Source organism: Mus pahari, chromosome 9 (assembly GCF_900095145.1).
Source record: "Mus pahari chromosome 9, PAHARI_EIJ_v1.1, whole genome shotgun sequence".
Lineage (NCBI taxonomy): Eukaryota > Metazoa > Chordata > Mammalia > Rodentia > Muridae > Mus > Mus pahari.
The window spans coordinates 49,904,664-49,920,754 of NC_034598.1; the positions used below are offsets into that span (position 1 = coordinate 49,904,664).

The 16,091-nt window shown below is 56.1% G+C and overlaps 3 protein-coding genes across 11 annotated transcripts in view; all 3 read left to right on the top strand.

The window, feature by feature from the left end:
• The first annotated feature begins 78 nt into the window (after positions 1 to 78).
• Dtx3 (deltex E3 ubiquitin ligase 3) lies at positions 79 to 3,487 on the top strand. 2 transcript variants are annotated; one of them, XM_021204865.2, is made up of 3 exons: positions 84 to 1,125; positions 2,288 to 2,505; positions 2,799 to 3,487. In XM_021204865.2, the coding sequence occupies exons 1-3, from the start codon at positions 397 to 399 to the stop codon at positions 2,872 to 2,874; spliced, it is 1,023 nt and encodes a 340-aa protein (XP_021060524.1). In that variant the 5' UTR covers positions 84 to 396; the 3' UTR covers positions 2,875 to 3,487. The 2 variants fall into 2 exon arrangements, with proteins under 2 accessions (XP_029398131.1, XP_021060524.1); XM_029542271.1 differs by having other exon boundaries at positions 79 to 1,125; positions 2,288 to 2,891.
• A 128-nt stretch (positions 3,488 to 3,615) lies between these two features.
• Positions 3,616 to 11,303, top strand: Arhgef25 (Rho guanine nucleotide exchange factor 25). Of its 4 annotated transcripts, none has more exons than XM_029542270.1 (16): positions 3,616 to 3,696; positions 4,250 to 4,364; positions 6,536 to 6,750; positions 6,867 to 6,962; positions 7,691 to 7,767; positions 7,925 to 7,991; positions 8,245 to 8,348; positions 8,611 to 8,680; positions 8,795 to 8,884; positions 8,976 to 9,068; positions 9,229 to 9,279; positions 9,456 to 9,533; positions 9,713 to 9,913; positions 10,059 to 10,239; positions 10,479 to 10,690; positions 10,920 to 11,303. In XM_029542270.1, the coding sequence occupies exons 1-16, from the start codon at positions 3,676 to 3,678 to the stop codon at positions 11,025 to 11,027; spliced, it is 1,779 nt and encodes a 592-aa protein (XP_029398130.1). In that variant the 5' UTR covers positions 3,616 to 3,675; the 3' UTR covers positions 11,028 to 11,303. The 4 variants fall into 4 exon arrangements, with proteins under 4 accessions (XP_029398130.1, XP_021060267.1, XP_021060268.1 ...); XM_021204608.2 differs by lacking the exon at positions 3,616 to 3,696 and adding an exon at positions 3,794 to 3,993; XM_021204609.2 differs by lacking the exon at positions 3,616 to 3,696 and adding an exon at positions 4,090 to 4,160 and having other exon boundaries at positions 4,249 to 4,364.
• A 1,987-nt stretch (positions 11,304 to 13,290) lies between these two features.
• Slc26a10 (solute carrier family 26 member 10) overlaps positions 13,291 to 16,091 on the top strand; it is a 9,658-nt gene continuing 6,857 nt past the window's right edge. For all 5 annotated transcript variants that reach the window (XM_021205661.2, XM_029542305.1, XM_029542304.1 and 2 more), the window contains exons 1-5: positions 13,291 to 13,660; positions 14,147 to 14,257; positions 14,943 to 15,100; positions 15,308 to 15,472; positions 15,721 to 15,873. In XM_021205661.2, the coding sequence (XP_021061320.1) occupies positions 13,294 to 13,660; positions 14,147 to 14,257; positions 14,943 to 15,100; positions 15,308 to 15,472; positions 15,721 to 15,873 (954 nt within the window). In that variant the 5' untranslated portion in view covers positions 13,291 to 13,293. The remainder of the gene's footprint in view (positions 13,661 to 14,146; positions 14,258 to 14,942; positions 15,101 to 15,307; positions 15,473 to 15,720; positions 15,874 to 16,091) is intronic.

A 16,091-nucleotide genomic window follows, 5' to 3' on the forward strand; every position in this document is an offset into this window, starting at 1 on the left:
GGGGTGGGGTGGGGTGGGATGGGATGGGGTGGGGTGGGAGTGGGGAGTCTCCTGTCTCCTTCCCTTTGGAGGAACCTTTTTTTTTTTCCACCATGGGGAGAAGGGGCAGGTTGTTGTGCTCAGGGGAGAAATGAAAGAAGCAAGCAGGGCTGGTGCTTCGGTTAGATAATGATGAAATATGGAAACCTGTGCCCAGAGGGTGCTGGGCTATGGGACAGAGCGGAAATAGAAAACCAACCAGTTTTGGGGCAGTGTTGGGGGTTGGCTTTGAGGGAAACGGGTAACACAGGGGGTTCGGAAGGAGCCTGAAGTAGGAGGCACATTTATCTGTCAAATGGGGACTCCCCACTCTGAGTCCCTTTCACCCTGGGGGCAGTGTCGTTCGTCCTGTCCAGAATGGCAGCCTGTGGAGGCTCCTGCAAGAACAAAGTGACTGTCTCCAAGCCTGTGTGGGACTTCCTGAGCAAGGAGACCCCAGCCCGGCTGGCCCGGCTTCGGGAGGAGCACCGGGTGTCCATCCTCATAGATGGCGAGACTTCTGACATCTACGTGCTCCAGCTGTCCCCACAGGGTCCTCCCCCAGCCCCTCCCAATGGGCTCTATCTGGCCAGGAAGGCTCTCAAGGGGCTATTGAAAGAGGCAGAGAAAGAGCTAAAGAAAGCCCAGAGGCAGGGGGAGCTCATGGGCTGCTTGGCTTTGGGGGGTGGAGGGGAACACCCCGAGCTACACCGCCCAGGCCCTCCTCCCCTCCGAGCAGCCCCACTCCTGCCCCCAGGGGCAAGAGGGCTACCCCCTCCTCCTCCTCCCCTGCCCCCTCCACTCCCTCCTCGTCTCAGAGAGGACGCTGAAGAGCAGGAAACCACCTGCCCCATTTGCCTGGGGGAGATACAGAATGCCAAGACGCTGGAGAAGTGCAGGCACTCCTTCTGTGAGGGCTGCATCACACGGGCCCTGCAGGTGAAAAAGGCCTGCCCCATGTGCGGCCGATTCTACGGGCAGCTGGTGGGCAACCAGCCCCAGAACGGGCGGATGCTGGTCTCCAAGGACGCCACCCTCCTGCTGCCCAGCTACGAGAAGTACGGCACCATTGTCATCCAATATGTCTTCCCGCCTGGCGTCCAGGGGGTAAGAGGTCACAGTCCCAACCCGCTGGGTTCCTCCAAGTTCACTGTCTCTGACTTAAAAAAAAAAAAGGCAGTGTAGAGAGTTTGTTGTTAGACATGGTGCACTCTTGCTGTCTCCCAGCATGCCTTAGGACTTAATGTTCTGGAGCTGTGGGGGAGGGGCCATCTCCTGAGGCCTCACTGTTTTATTGCCATGACCCAACAGGCAGATGTAAAACTCAGGCTGTGGGCCGGGCCTGGTGGCGCAGGCCTTTAATCCCAGCACTCGGGAGGCAGAGGCAGGCGGATTTCTGAGTTCAAGGCCAGCCTGGTCTACCAAGTGNGCGGATTTCTGAGTTCAAGGCCAGCCTGGTCTACCAAGTGAGTTCCAGGACAGCCAGGGCTACACAGAGAAACCCTGTCTCGAAAAACAAAACAAAAACAAAAAACAAACAAAACAAAACAAAACCCCTCAGGTGTGAAGGCTGGACTGTAGCTGAGCGGTAGTAGCCTATCATCCGGGTTATCCCTGAATTCAGTCCTCACCCCCAAGAAAGCCAAATCTAACAAGGAAAAAACAAACCTGAAACTGGGCATGAGAGAAAGGTTGCCCACTAGTACCCTGACTCGAGTGGGTGAGACAGACTCTTTGTGGAGGCAAAGCCCAGGTGAAGGGAGGCACAGCAGGAAGCGAACCTGGCTGCGCTAACCATTGGGAGTGCTGCTCTGTTGCAGACTATATGACAATAAGAGCTGAAGGCAGATGTCTTCCTGCTGGACAAAGAGTCATGTCCAGCCGGTTCACAGGAACAGAGAAACTCTGAAGAAGAAGAAGAAGAAAAAAGGGAGATAAGAGGCAGAGGCAGTGCTATTTTAGGAGGAGGAGGGGATGGGGAAGACATGCTCTTCTTAGTTGTTTCGGCTGTGCTGATTTATCTGGGAAGTAACTATCATCACTTCTGAACGTCCATTTGTCCCTGACTTGAGACTTGAGGGGTTAATGATAAGGACTGTGTCTAGATACAGCCTCTTCCTGCCCAGGCTCCAAGTCATCCCGTCCCTGGAAGGCTGTCTGTCTGTCAGTCTGCTGGGAATGCACGGACAAAAGGCAGAGCAGACTGACCCCTCGCTGGTGCCCAGGCCCTTGAGACAGCCAGCTGCTCTCTGCCTCCTCTTCCTCTCAGGCTGAACACCCCAACCCAGGAGTTCGGTACCCTGGTACCACACGGGTGGCCTACCTCCCGGACTGCCCCGAGGGCAACAAGGTGCTGACCCTGTTCCGAAAGGCATTTGACCAGCGCCTCACCTTCACCATCGGCACGTCCATGACTACAGGGAGACCCAATGTCATCACTTGGAACGACATCCACCACAAGACCAGCTGCACAGGGGGACCCCAGCTGTGCGACTCCTCATCTCCCTCTCCATGGCTTCTCCCTTTCACCATTTCTAATTTGGGGGAGCCACACACCCTCTCAGTCTCTTTTCATCCTGGTCCTGATGTGTTCAGCTTAACACCTCCCCTCCCCACCCGAAAAGCATATTCTGGCTGGGTTATTTTGGTTTTGGAGGTCCCTCCTCATGGAAAGTGGGAGGGGTCTGAATTTGGCCCCCATTGAGTCACTCAAAATGAGGGTGGGTAAGGACGATCAAGTCCAAACAACTAACTCTGATCCTCATTTCTCTTTGGCCCAGGTTTGGGTATCCGGACCCAACCTACCTGACTAGGGTGCAGGAGGAACTGAGAGCCAAGGGTATCACTGACGACTGAAGGTGAAGGACGGACAGACTGAAGGACGGCGGCTCCTCTGCCGAGGCCCCCGCTGTCCTCTACTAGGATCCAACGGAAGCCTCTGCTCCCCCCTCTCTCTGCCCCCACACCATCCTTGAGGGGATATGTCTGACTGGGGTGGGAGCTCAGAGGGGAAGGGGACACAGTCCCTTCCCCTGCCCCCCACTGGCCAAGTGCTCCGGCAGAGGTTGGTTGGTTTCCAAGGCTCTGGTCCCGCACTCCGTGGTGTACATATCTTCCCTGCCCCTGCTTCTCCAGTGTCCTTGGCTTTTCCTGGTATGTACCGTGCTCCAGTGACTAAGCTGAGAAAGGACCTGGGTAGGAAGGGTGGGGTCTCTTGACCTCCAGTTCCTGAATACTGTCTCACCTTGGACTGATATTAGCCGCCTCCCCCAGCCAGCTGTGTGTTAAGATAACAGTAGTCCTACCTTAACGGACCCTTTCTCTCCTCTGTCTGTCTCTGTCAGTCTGTCTTTCTCTCGCTCTTCTCTGCCCCTATAAGGAGCCTCCTCACTGCCCCCCCCCCAATCTGGAATTGCTGCCAGACTGTAGCTTTTAATTTAATAAAAATAAAGTGAAATATGCAACTCTATGCCACACCCGTCTTCTGTTCCTTGGGCAGGGTGGGGGTGGGGTGTGGGCCCGCTGAGGAGATGGGGTAATGGGGAATCCTTGCTTGCCTGAGTGGACCCTTTCTCTTCCTAGGAGTCACTCTCTTCTGGCAGAGCTAACGCTGGGCGCTGCAATAACCCTGCAAAGCCCTAGGCCACACTTGGATTGATGGAATCGGGATTAAGAGGGGTTTGTTTGTCGTTCAGTTTGTGGAGAAAGGAACAACCCTACCCCTTTTGAGAAGTTTGGCTGCGGTGGGAGCCGGGGCGGAGCCGGGCAGGGGGGCGGATTCGGCAGTAGCAACTCCCCGGACGCACGCAGGCCTCAGAACCCCCCAGCTTCCGTAGCCCCTCGGCCCTGAAACTTGAAGCAGGGTAGGGGTCCAGCATGAAGCCCCCGGACCGCCCCACCCCTGGCCGCACTGACCGGATACTGGGGGTCATGGGGGGCATGCTTCGCGCATGCGCCGTACCCGGGCAGGAGGGGGTAAGGAGGAGGGACCGCGGGTGGGGTCGGGGGTCTTTAGAAGACTTTAGGAGAATTGCACTCCACGACTCAGTTTCCCCGCAAACAAAAGTTAATATGGAGCACTCGCAAGGATCCATAAATTCAGTTATGAGGGTCATATGCCAAGTTCTGGTTGACCCTTTCAGAATAATGTGCATTTTGACAGGGGGAAGAGAAGAAGGGGGAGGTCATGGCAGCCTAGGAAAGGGTCCTTACAGTGACTCTGTCTCGGCAGCCCCCGGAGAGAGATCCCTTAGGGCCTGGGAGTACCAAGACAGAGAGTGATTGTACCGAGGAGGATCAGACAGGGGAGCACGAACGTGAGGTCCTCGCCTGGGCTCCGCAGCCCGGTAAGAAGCTGGGTTTGGGTGGGGCACAATTTGCCATCCTGCGCAAAGTGGTGACTTCAGATAGATTCTGTTCATATTAGCATAAAGGCTTGCACCTAATTTGCATGGGACCATTAAATCGCAGACACCACGCTTCTCTTCTAGCCCGATGTGTGTCCTCACTTCGGCGGGTCCCGAGCCCCCGAAGGCGGAGTGGAGTGTCCCCGCGCCCCACCCCTGGCCCTGGGCCAGCCCAGGCGCCCGGACTTCGCCTTAATTGGTGATTAGTTTTAGCTGGAGTTCTGGGGCCTGGAGGAAAGATGGGTCGGGGGAGAGGGCGGCACCTGGGCTGTGTTCCCTACAAAGTGTTCCCCAGACACGCAAGCTCTGCTCGGGACATGGGGGGTGGGTGGGCGGGGGAGACAGCCAGAACCTCAGAACCTTTCACACACAACAAGGCCCCATCCCGCGAATCCTTCATCTTAGAGTCCAAGGGGCGAGCGAGGCAGACACCACCTCCAGCCTTCTCGCCCACCCAGCCCAGCGCCCTGCAGTTGCAGCTGGGATGCTAGAGGGAGCCCAGGCCTGAGAGGAGGGGCGGAGGTCTGGGGACCCGGACTGCGAGCGTGGAGGTGCCTGGGGGAGGGGGCTGGGGAAGCGCGGAGGGGCGGAGCCTGGCCGCAGAGGCCCCGCCCCGCGGCAGCACCGCGGCCCGGCCTGTTATTCCGCTCGCTGCTCGGCCCCGGCCCGCGCGGCTCCAGTGGCTCCGGGAATCGGCCCCCGCACCTCCCTGCCCGGGCCTAGAGCCACCCCTAAGCCGAGGCCGGAGACGGAGCTGGAGCGGCTGTCGCATCCCGGCCGGGCCTCCCCCATCACCCCTTCCTCTGGCTGGACATCTGGACCCTGGGCCCCGCACCGCCGGGGTTCCGGAAACCCTCCCCGCCCAACTCCGCGGCCCAGCCCCGCACGCCCTCCCTTCAGACTCCCCTGCCTCGACTTCCGTCTACTCCTGGACCCCCGCCTCCCATCCTTTTCCTCCCCCCCTCCCCAAGCCTGGACCCCGGAGGGTGGGAGGGGGGTGTGCGCCCTGCGCCCTCCCCGCCCCGCCCCCCGTGATTCCCCCTGCATGGCCGGCCCGGGTGGTGGGTGCGGGGGGCCCCGGGCGCCATGCGGGGGGGTCACAAAGGGGGTCGCTGTGCCTGTCCCCGTGTGATTCGAAAAGTGCTGGCAAAATGCGGCTGCTGCTTCTCCCGGGGGGGACGTGGTGAGTGCGAGGTCTGAGGGGGCCAGCATTGAGCTTGAGCTAGGGTTAGGGCATCTGCTTACTCTAGCCCAGGGCTTTAGGGCTGGAGCTTGTACGTGTGTTTTCCAGAAAAAAATGATTTAACAGAGAATGTCTAAGGTCCTTTTCCACTTCTAGATTCCTGCTGATTCAAGTTGAGGAAGTTGAGGAAGGGTCAGAGGACCCATTTCTTTCCTATAGTCAGTTAGCCAGGAGGGTAAATTCTCTTGTGATCGCCTGAGGCCCAGAACCTTGTGTCTCAGATCACAGGGCTAAAAGTCTTCCGAAAAGGGAGCAGAGGAATGGTGGGCTGGGGGTGGGGCGAGGGGTATCTACCTACCTGTGAAGGGTTTTATAAGAACTCACATTGCAGCTCTTCCCAATTGCTGGCCAAAGATAGCCCGGCTGAGCTGTCCTCACTGCCCCCTGGGTTGGTATGTGCATGCGCTGGAGAGGGGGGCTGTCCAAAACAATATATATAGTAATTACTGGAGTGGGAGGAGAGGGGCTGGAGGTGGCAGACAGCTACATTCTTTTGTTCTCGCCCCTCTCCGGGAGAATGGTCTGTACCTATCGCTAGGGGGAGGGTTGTGGGGAAGCAGATGGCTACCCCCAGTTTCCAGTGGCTGCCCAGATGGCTGCCCCCACCCCCATATCTGTGCTATGCTCAGGATATGGGGAACCTCCACATGGAACTGGAGGAGCACAGACCTGGGAGCCAAGTGCTTACAGTCCTTCCTCCCCAGGTGCCCTCGCAAAGATTTCTATCCTGGCCAACTCAAAGGAAGGTGGCAAATGAGGGGACCCTGGGAGACAGGGTCTGACCACCATGGAGAGGACACCATGGGGTTCCCCTAGGACTCCAGAGCCGGGCCAGAGCCCATCACTCCTGTCGTTTTCCTCCCATCAGAATCCTATTCTATTGCCGTCAGTGAGGGGAGTGTGTCAGCGTCTGCTGTCTCGGGGCTGGCTGCCCTGTCTGGCCCCAGCTCTGGCCTCAGCTCCGATCCATGTTCTCCGATTCCCCCTGGACCAGTAACTGGCCTGAGGAGATGGTTGGATCATTCCAAACATTGTCTCAGTGTGGAAACTGAGGCAGAGAGTGGTCAGACCGGACAATGTGAGGTGAGCAGGGAATCCCACAGAAGAAGGACCCTGGGAAAGAGTGAAGGTTGGGGTCACTGGCCATTGGGGAACCCATCTACTGTTCACCACCCGTCACTGGATCTCTCTCTGTCCAGAACTGGATGCTGGAGCCAACTTTAACCACAGGACAGGAGCTGCCTGAACTGACATTACTGACTACATTGCTGGAGGGTCCTGGAGACAAGGCACAGGTGAAGAAATAGAGCTGGGCATGTGACATGCACCTGTTTTGGGCCAACCTCAGCTACAGATCAAGTCCCATGCTCTCTTGTGCTGTATGAGATCATGTTTCAAAATCAATCGGTTCAGGGACTAGAGGCATGGCTCACTGGTTAAGGACACTAGTCTCTCTTCCAGAGGACCCAACCTCAGTTCTTGGCATACATGTCACATGACTCACAACTACCTGTATCTCCAGCTCTAAAGCACCAGCACCCTCTTCTGGACTCTTTGGGTTTCTACACATGGCCCCATAATGTAAAAATGGTAATAATAATAATAATAATAATAATAATAATAATAAATGTCAATCCCAGCACTCCGGAGGCAGAGGCAGAAGGATGTCTGTAGGTTCAAGGTCAGCAAGTTCTAGGACAGCCAGAACTACTTAGAGAGACTCTATCTATGTAGATATGTACCTATGTAGATCTTACAAACAAGTCCTTTTTTATTTTTTATTTTGTTTGTTTCAAGACAGGGTTTCTCTGTGTAGCCCTGGCTGTCCTGGAACTCACTCTGTAGACCAGGCTGGCCTCGAACTCAGAAATCTGCTTGCCTCTGCCTCCCAAGTGCTGGGATTAAAGGCGTGCGCCACCACTGTCAGGCTATAAACAGGTCTTAAAACAATCAGAGGAATAGATCTGAGAAGTTCCTTCTCACTAAAAGGTCTTCCTCTGTTTGCCCACCTCCTACCTTCCAGCCAACTGAAGAGGAAACTTTGTCTCAAGCTCCCAAGAATGAGGAAGAGCAGAAGAAGACGGCTCTGGAAAGGAGTATGTAAGTTCACAGGGTGCTTCGTTTGCTGAACTTCCCCAAGATCCCTTCTGTTTTACTGCCCTCTGACGTGGCTGTGGTGATGTTCTTTTAGTGCAAGAACAGGCTAAACTAAGGATGTAGCCACACTCTGAAGTGAAGGTGCCCTTGTGCTCTCTAGGTTTGTCCTGAGTGAGCTGGTGGAAACAGAAAGAATGTATGTGGACGACTTGGGACACATTGTAGAGGTAGTTCTCGCTTCCCCCCCCCCCCGTCTGTCTGGTCCTTCAGTCTGCGAGGCTAGCTGTTCAGGGTACTCTTTACCCCCCCCCCCCAGCCATGGCCCACTGACCCTTTCCCTCTGCTTGGGGATATTTTTAAGATAGGTGGCTCCCTCGGGCCATTTTCCAGAATCCCTCTACTGGACTTGGTGCAGGGCCGACCCTAGGCTGAGCCTGAGCCTACGTAATCATAGTCCCATCTATCTCATCCTTCCCACAGGGTTACATGGCTACCATGGCTACTCAGGGGGTCCCTGAGAGTCTCCGAGGTCGTGACAGGATTGTGTTTGGGAACATTCAGCAGATCTATGAGTGGCACCGAGAGTGAGTGATGGAGCCCTGAGCCAGGCGCAGGGGAAGGGCGCTTTCTGGCAATCTGTCCTTGACTCCATATTGGAATCATGGGTCCGATGTGATTCAAGGAGCCACTGGTGTTCTGTAGGGAGAGTGACTAGGGCATGTAGCTGAAAATCTGGGACTGGGACATTTGGAGGTGAGCGCTCCGAGGAGTGTTTGAGGTGCTTCTCTCTCTCTCTCTCTCTCTCTCTCTCTCTCTCTCTCTCTCTCTCTCTCTCAACTCTTCCAGCTATTTCCTGCAGGAGCTGCAGCAGTGTTTGAAAGATCCTGATTGGTTGGCTCAGCTGTTCATCAAACATGTGAGGCTGGGCGGTAACAGGGGAAGAAGGGCTGGGGGTGGGTCTGGGTTCTGTGGAGATAGGTTCCCTCTTGTCACCGCCCACCCCCACTTTCTTCAACATTACCCCCGCTAGGAGCGCCGACTGCATATGTATGTGGTGTACTGCCAGAACAAACCCAAGTCAGAGCACGTGCTCTCAGAGTTTGGGGACAGCTACTTTGAGGTCAGTGGCTGAGGTGCCTTGGGGGAAAGAAGGACTGGATCAGCGTGAATAGGCTTTTCAGGCTATGTGACTGCCCTGTCCCTGTCCCCAGGAGCTCAGGCAGCAGCTGGGACACCGACTGCAGCTCAATGACCTCCTCATTAAACCAGTGCAGCGAATCATGAAATACCAGTTGCTGCTGAAGGTCAGGACCACCCTAGTCCCTGGGGACATGGCTGGGGACAGGACCACCCTTCTCCCTGGGGACAGGACTGCCCTAGTCCCTGGGGATAGGACCACCCTTCTCCCTGGGGACACAGCTGACTGGTGACAGGCTCTACAGAGCTTTCTTCTTTATGTTATAGGATTTCCTAAAGTATTACAGAAGAGCTGGGATGGATACTGAGGAGCTGGAGGTGAGGTCCCCAGGACACTGTATCTGCCTCATCCTCTTCATCTTGTGGGTACCACAGTCTCCGGGTGGTTCAGGGATGTCTGCTTTCAGGGAGAGGCCCCTGGGGTGGGCTCTCTCAAAAGGAACTTCCCTGCCAGTAACAATGTCTAACATTGCCTCTCTTCACCTGTGTCCCAGCAAGCTGTGGAGGTCATGTGCTTCGTACCTAAGCGATGCAATGATATGATGTCCCTGGGGAGACTTCGGGGATTTGAGGTACAGGAATGGGGCGGGGCACAGCAGTGAACTGCGGTTGAGCTCAGGTCTTAGTATTCTGGATCCTTATGAGGAATTACCTCCTTGGGCGCGTTGGCGTGGGGGAGGGGAGAGAAGCTGATGATCCTCTTTGCAAACTCTTGTTGCGCCTTCTCAGAGGCCATGTCCTTCGGTTCCAGGGAAAACTGACTGCTCAGGGGAAGCTCTTGGGCCAGGACACATTCTTGGTTACAGAGCCTGAAGCTGGGGGTCTGCTTTCTTCCCGGGGTCGGGAGAGGCGTGTCTTCCTGTTCGAGCAAATCGTTATCTTCAGTGAGGCCCTGGGAGGAGGAGGCCGAGGTGGCGCGCAGCCTGGCTATGTGTACAAGAACAGCATCAAGGTGGGGCGGGGCATATGGAGGGAGGAGACCCGATGGGGTGGGTGGGGCGGAGCAGTATGGAGAAAGCAGCCCCGATGAGGCGAGGCTCTTGGGGCTCATGGAAGGGCTTGCAGAATCTGAGAGCTGTCTGCGATCGCCAATCCAGGTGAGCTGCCTAGGGCTGGAGGGGAATCTCCAAGGCAACCCTTGCCGGTTTGCGCTGACCTCTAGAGGGCCAGAAGGTGGGATTCAGCGCTACGTTCTGCAGGCTTCAGACCCTGCAGTCAGTCAAGCCTGGATCAAGCAAGTGGCCCAGATCCTGGAAAGCCAGCGTGACTTTCTCAACGGTGAAGGTCCCGTCCTCTCCCTTCAGAGGCTCCCAAAGCTGTTTGAGCTCCTGAACCCCCTTCCCCAGCCACCCAGTCTCCAACCCTTGCTTCTTTTAGCCTGGCTTCTCTCCATCCTACACCCATCCAAACCCTCTAAAGTTCCAAGCACCTTACATTGGCCAAACGAGGAAGAAGGGGAGGCAGGGAGAGTGAGCTGCCTCTTCTGTAATACAGCTCTATTCCTTCCCTCGGCCCAGCATTACAGTCACCCATTGAATACCAGAGACGAGAGAGCCAGACCAACAGCCTGGGGCGACCAGGAGGGCCTGGGGTAGGGAGCCCTGGGAGAATACGGCCTGGAGACCTGGCCCAGGCCAGCATGCACACACCCATCAATGGCTCTCTCCCCTCCCTGCTGCTTCTGCCCAGAGGGGAGGTGTCCAGAGTGCAGTTGCCCCTGGATACACAGGTATGGGGAATAGTCTCCCACTGGGGCAGAAAGGGGAGGGCATTTGTCCCCACCCACACCCCATTTCCTTATTCCACCACTATCCTTTTGTGTGACTTTCCTAATTTTCATCCTTACTTTCTTCTCTTTCATTCTGGGGCAAGAGTAATCTTTAAGGTTTTTAACTGGAGAGAGGGGTGAGGGAAGGCTGGTGGCCCTGGCTGACCCTCTGACTGGAATCTTTCTTCAGGCTCTCAGTGATGCCCTCCAGACTCCTCATGACTCTCCAGCCCTTCCCACTGTGAACACTCCTCCCTGTCAGGCCAGGCTCGCCAAGCTGGATGAAGATGAGCTGTAACCCCGAAAGCCTCGCAGTGCTATTGGCTCAGGCATGACTCCTCGATGGATTTGGGGGGAATCCTGGCAATGTGCCAGAATCCATTCTTCACAGCATATAGAGGATGGGAGAGGCTGGGAGGGAAGACCAACCCAACGTGGAGGGCAGTATCTAGACCTGAAAGGACTCTTTTCTGCCCGAGGGACACAGGATCTGTCCGTTCCGCTCCTTGCATGCACCAGGACCCACTCAGATGGAGGATGTGAGGGGCTTGGAGGGAGGGCAAGGGCAGGGGGCGGGGGCAGGGACCAGATAGAAATCACTGGCTTGGGCTGTGATTTTGTTTTCGAGTTTTCTTATGAATAAAAGTTTTGCTATATCACCGAGGTGGTTGTCTTGGGAGGGAGATGTCGAGGCTGCCGTGGGAATGGGTTGGTAAAGTGGCATAGAAGAAGTCTGCTGGCTACGGTCGTTTGAGGAGGGCCCTGGTGATAAGAAGAGGGTAGAAGCTGGATGTAGTGACACACACCACTAATCCTAGCCCTCGGGAGACAGAGAGAGGCAAGTAGATCTCTGAGTTGGAGGCCAGCCTGGTCTACAGAGTGAGACCCTCCCTCAAAAATAATAGAATGAGAATTAGAAGATAAGAGACCTCTGTCTTTGCCCTTCACCTCTAATCAATTGCAGCACCTCTCAGTCCAGACCTCAGGCTTAGGGAAAATCTTAACGTCTCTTAATGTATTCTCCCGTTTATTCAGGGCTCTGGGTTCTAGATCTATCCTTTGGTTCAGACTCCAGCAGGAGGCTCACTGTTCTCCGACCCCTACTACTCACAGCATTTAGATCTAAAAGCACAAGACACCCCGGGTACCTTTCCTCTGCAGCGTCCATGCTCTGCTGAAGGATGCGAGGATGGAGCAGCTCTGGAGTCTTCTTTGCCACCTTGAGGGGACGGGGTAAGGTTTGTGCACGCTGAGTAGGAATGGATTTAAACCCGGAGCTAAGCCGAAGATGTCTTCGCCCCTCCCAGCTTCTGGCACAGAACAGGGACAGCCAAGCCAAGCGTGCAGAGACCCAGCTGACCACCTCTGGGTCCCTATGTATCTGTGTGTCCACCATGTCCATCAGTCCCCTGGGCTCAGTCACGTGCACTGGGGCTTCCTCAGCAGACAATAGACTACTGGGGTCGGGGTGGGGTGGGGAGATGTGGGAGCCTCCCTGTGGACCTCAGGTCTCCTTGGCTGACAATGAGGGGAGGGATCTTTAAGGGGGAGACAGGACGTGAAGCCCAGATAAGATTTCTGGGGAACAATAGGAGGAATTGAAGAAGAGAGGCCCACCCTCTCTGGACCCCACCCTGGGCTTTGGGGTCAGGGACTGGGGGAACCACAGAGTGATGGGAATGCCAGAGCATCTCTGAGTGAATGATGGCAAACGGTGGAATCCTGGGGCTCAGAACCTTTGTGTCTCTTCAGGGGTACATGAGGTGGGGTGGACGGACCCTTCGTGCCCCTGGGGCAGCCAGGCCCACCAGTACCAGTGGTGACAGGGTAGCCAAGGCGGCAACGGGCAGCAGTTCCAGCAGCACACGGCATGCCCTTAGTTTAATCATGTACTTCTAAATGCCTACTTTGAGAATACCACTGGATGCAAGGAATAGTATTAGAGGACTTTTGGGCTCCTAACGAATAAAATAAAAATGTCTTTGTTAGCTCAGTCTTTCCCTAAATCAGACCCAGCCGCCTGTATTAGAGAGAGGGCGGAATGGTTCTCTGTCCCTGTCCCGCTCACCATGCACAGCTTATAAAACAGTAAAGCCCCTTGTACTTTTCTTGGGGCACGATTGCCACATGAGGAATGGGATTTGTGTGGGGAATCCCAACTGGCTGAGAATTTTGTGCTCCAGTGGTGTTGGGGGGGGGAGGAATGCAGAGGCTCGCTCAGGGAAAGACCTGTGACCCAAAGGAACAAGCTCTGACTTTGGTCAAAGTGCAGATGAAGAAAAAAACGCCTCCCCACCCCCCACGAAGCGGTGAGGGTCACTGGAAGTGACTGTGGGTCTCTTATCTCCCGGTGGTTTCTCAACATCCTCACAGCAGGCCCCAGGTTCTTAGGCAGTCAGAGCTAACTAAGGATCTCTGAGGAAACGCCTAACACAGGGACTTTTCCCACCCAAGCCTGACCCAAGGAGGTACTCTAGAGAGTACTCCCTACAGGTCCCGATTGGACCCTGCTTTATAGAGGCGGGCTCAGAGCTGATGGAACAGAGGGTATTTAAGACCAGGAGATGCTGCAGGGGGCCAAGGACAAAATGAGTGGGCCACTTGCCTCTGGGACCTGCTCAGATCCGGAAGAGGCTTCCGACCTTAAGTCTCCGCTGAGCTCAAGGTTCAGGGAACCTCTCACCCACGCTCGGTTCCAGGATCTCTTCGGGGGCGCAGAGCAGGAGCCAGAGCTGCCAGCCGAGCCCTGCCAACCCTGGCTGTGCAGGCTGCGGAGGAGGCGAGCCAGCGCCTGTTCTGGGCCGGGGGCGTGGCGCGTGCTGCTGGCAAGGCTGCCCCCGCTGCGTTGGCTGCCCCAATACCGCTGGCGAGCCTGGCTGCTCGGAGATGCTGTGGCTGGAGTAACCGTGGGCGTTGTGCACGTGCCCCAGGGTAAGGATGCCCAAGTCCAGCCTGCTGGAATTCCAAGTTATGGGGCGCTTCCAGGGAAGGACCCTGGGGAGCTGGGAGTCCAGTACTGAGGTGGTGGAGTTGTGTCCCTGCAGGGGGGAGGATCAGAGAGGAGAACTTGAGGTTCAGTTTGGGAGGACTAAGGGACTCCATCATAATTCCCCACCCCCATCCCTCCTCATCTGTGCAATTCTGTGAGATATACTGGACTCTGTTCCACCTCAGAGAATTGGAAAGAGGCACAAAACCTGCCACCCAGGATGTGGGCAAGGATCTGTGACCTTGTCAGCCTCACGACCTCCCACCGAGGCCCATTAACCTTTCCGTTCCCTCCGGTGTCATAATTGATAGTATCTGGTGCCAGCCCAAGAGTGTGGGGAAAGGCAGTATCTGGAGGTTGTGCACCCCGCCATCACCACCCTTATCCCCACCCCCACCCCACCCCAATTCCTTCTACTTTTCCACCAGGCATGGCTTTTGCCCTCCTGACCTCGGTGCCCCCGGTGTTCGGACTCTACACGTCTTTCTTTCCTGTCCTCATCTATAGTTTGCTGGGCACTGGGAGACACCTGTCCACTGGTGAGTGGCCAGACTGCTCATGACTTCGCTTTTCTTTGGGATGAAAATAGACAGGGACTTGAGGCATCTCCTCCACCCCCTTTGAGATAGCGTCTCAATCTTAGCTGGTCTGAAGCTCCCCACAGACCAGGTGGTCTCAAACTCTGGCCTCTGCCACCTCATGCTGGGATTAAAAGCAAGGGTCAAACACACCTTAGCAAGGCTACTACTCGGAAGCTTTGGGGCTGTATTACCCTCTGTCCCCTTCTCTGTCTCCCCTCTCTTGGGATCCCCAACCCATTTCCACCCCCTTTGCACAGAACTCTGTCACCTCCCCAGGCTTGCTAGAGTGGGTACAGAGGCAACAATTTACAAGGATCTCCTTGTCCCCTGTGACATTTGGTTAAAAGAAACAACTTAAGGGACCATGACCTTGAAGGGAAAGAGGTGCACAGTCCGCTCACGGTCCAGTGAGAGCGCGTGGAAGGGGCACTTTTTTGCCAGTGGGTAAGCTCTTTTCTCCTTGCCCACTGGTTTCTTGGGTGCGCTCTTTTCCGCATCGGTTCCTGGCTTCTGCCCCAGCTCGTGATCTCTCATGAGAGAGCGGATGGGACGCACGCGAAGCTCCAGAACTGTGGGAGTCACGGCTGCTGCTCTGCCCCAGGCCGCACGACTGCTAATCTCTGCATTTGGCTCATGGCTGCAGGAACTTTCGCAGTACTCAGTCTAATGACCGGCTCTGTAGTCGAGAGGGTGGTGCCCGAACCCCTCGCGGGGAACCTCAGTGGAATCGAAAGGGAGCAACTGGAAGCTCGGAGAGTTGGGGCGGCAGCCGCTGTGGCCTTCGGGAGTGGGGCGCTAATGGTAAGCGAGGACCCGACCCGCGTGAGGACCTTAGGGGATGGGTCCACCGAAAAGGACCAACACAATTGGGCCAGAGGATGGAGGGGAGAGTAAAAACACTCCTGGACTTGGCTTCCGGTCCCGAGTGGCAGATGTACTGTGGGGAAGCTGGTCTGTTGGAGGTTTCGCACCCCGCCCTGACTCCATCTCCCGCCGCCTTCTCTACAGCTGGGAATGTTCGTGCTGCAGCTTGGTGTCCTGTCCACCTTTCTATCTGAGCCTGTGGTCAAGGCGCTGACCAGCGGGGCCGCGCTGCACGTGCTGGTGTCCCAGCTGCCAAGCCTTTTAGGATTGTCTCTCCCACGCCAGATCGGCTGCTTTTCTCTCTTCAAGGTGGGGGTGGGAAAAGAGGTTTCTAGATGGAAAAGGGTGACTCGATACGGACGGAGGGTGAAGGGGTTAGGGTAGGCAACAAGGAATGAATGCAAGGAACTACGGCGTTGCGTGAGAGCGCTGGGGACGTAGAAGCCTTAATGGCCGCTGGAGAGAGAGTTTTTGTCCTAGTCTAGTGGGTTGGTATTGAGTCCCTCGGGGTCAGTTAACGCTGGCACTCGGCCTTTGCACACTGTCCCTGCCCTCAGACGCTGGCCGCGGTGCTCAGCGCCCTGTCCCAGAGCAGTCCTGCAGAACTGACCATCTCGGCGCTCACCCTGGCGTTGCTAGTGCCAGTCAAGGAACTAAACGTGCGATTCCGGGACAGGTTACCCACGCCGATCCCAGGAGAAGTTGTCATGGTGAGGGCGCCTCTAGACCCCTGGCCCCCTGTTGTGTCCAGATCCTCCTCATCCAGTGGGATCTGGAGGCTGCCGCCCCCTTGTGGAATGCTCAGGAATCACAAGCGAGAGGTCCCGGTGACACGTACTTTTCCAAGCACCTTTCCAGAGCAGTTGAGCCATCCGAACTCCACCCCTACACACACACACACACACACACACACACACACACACACACA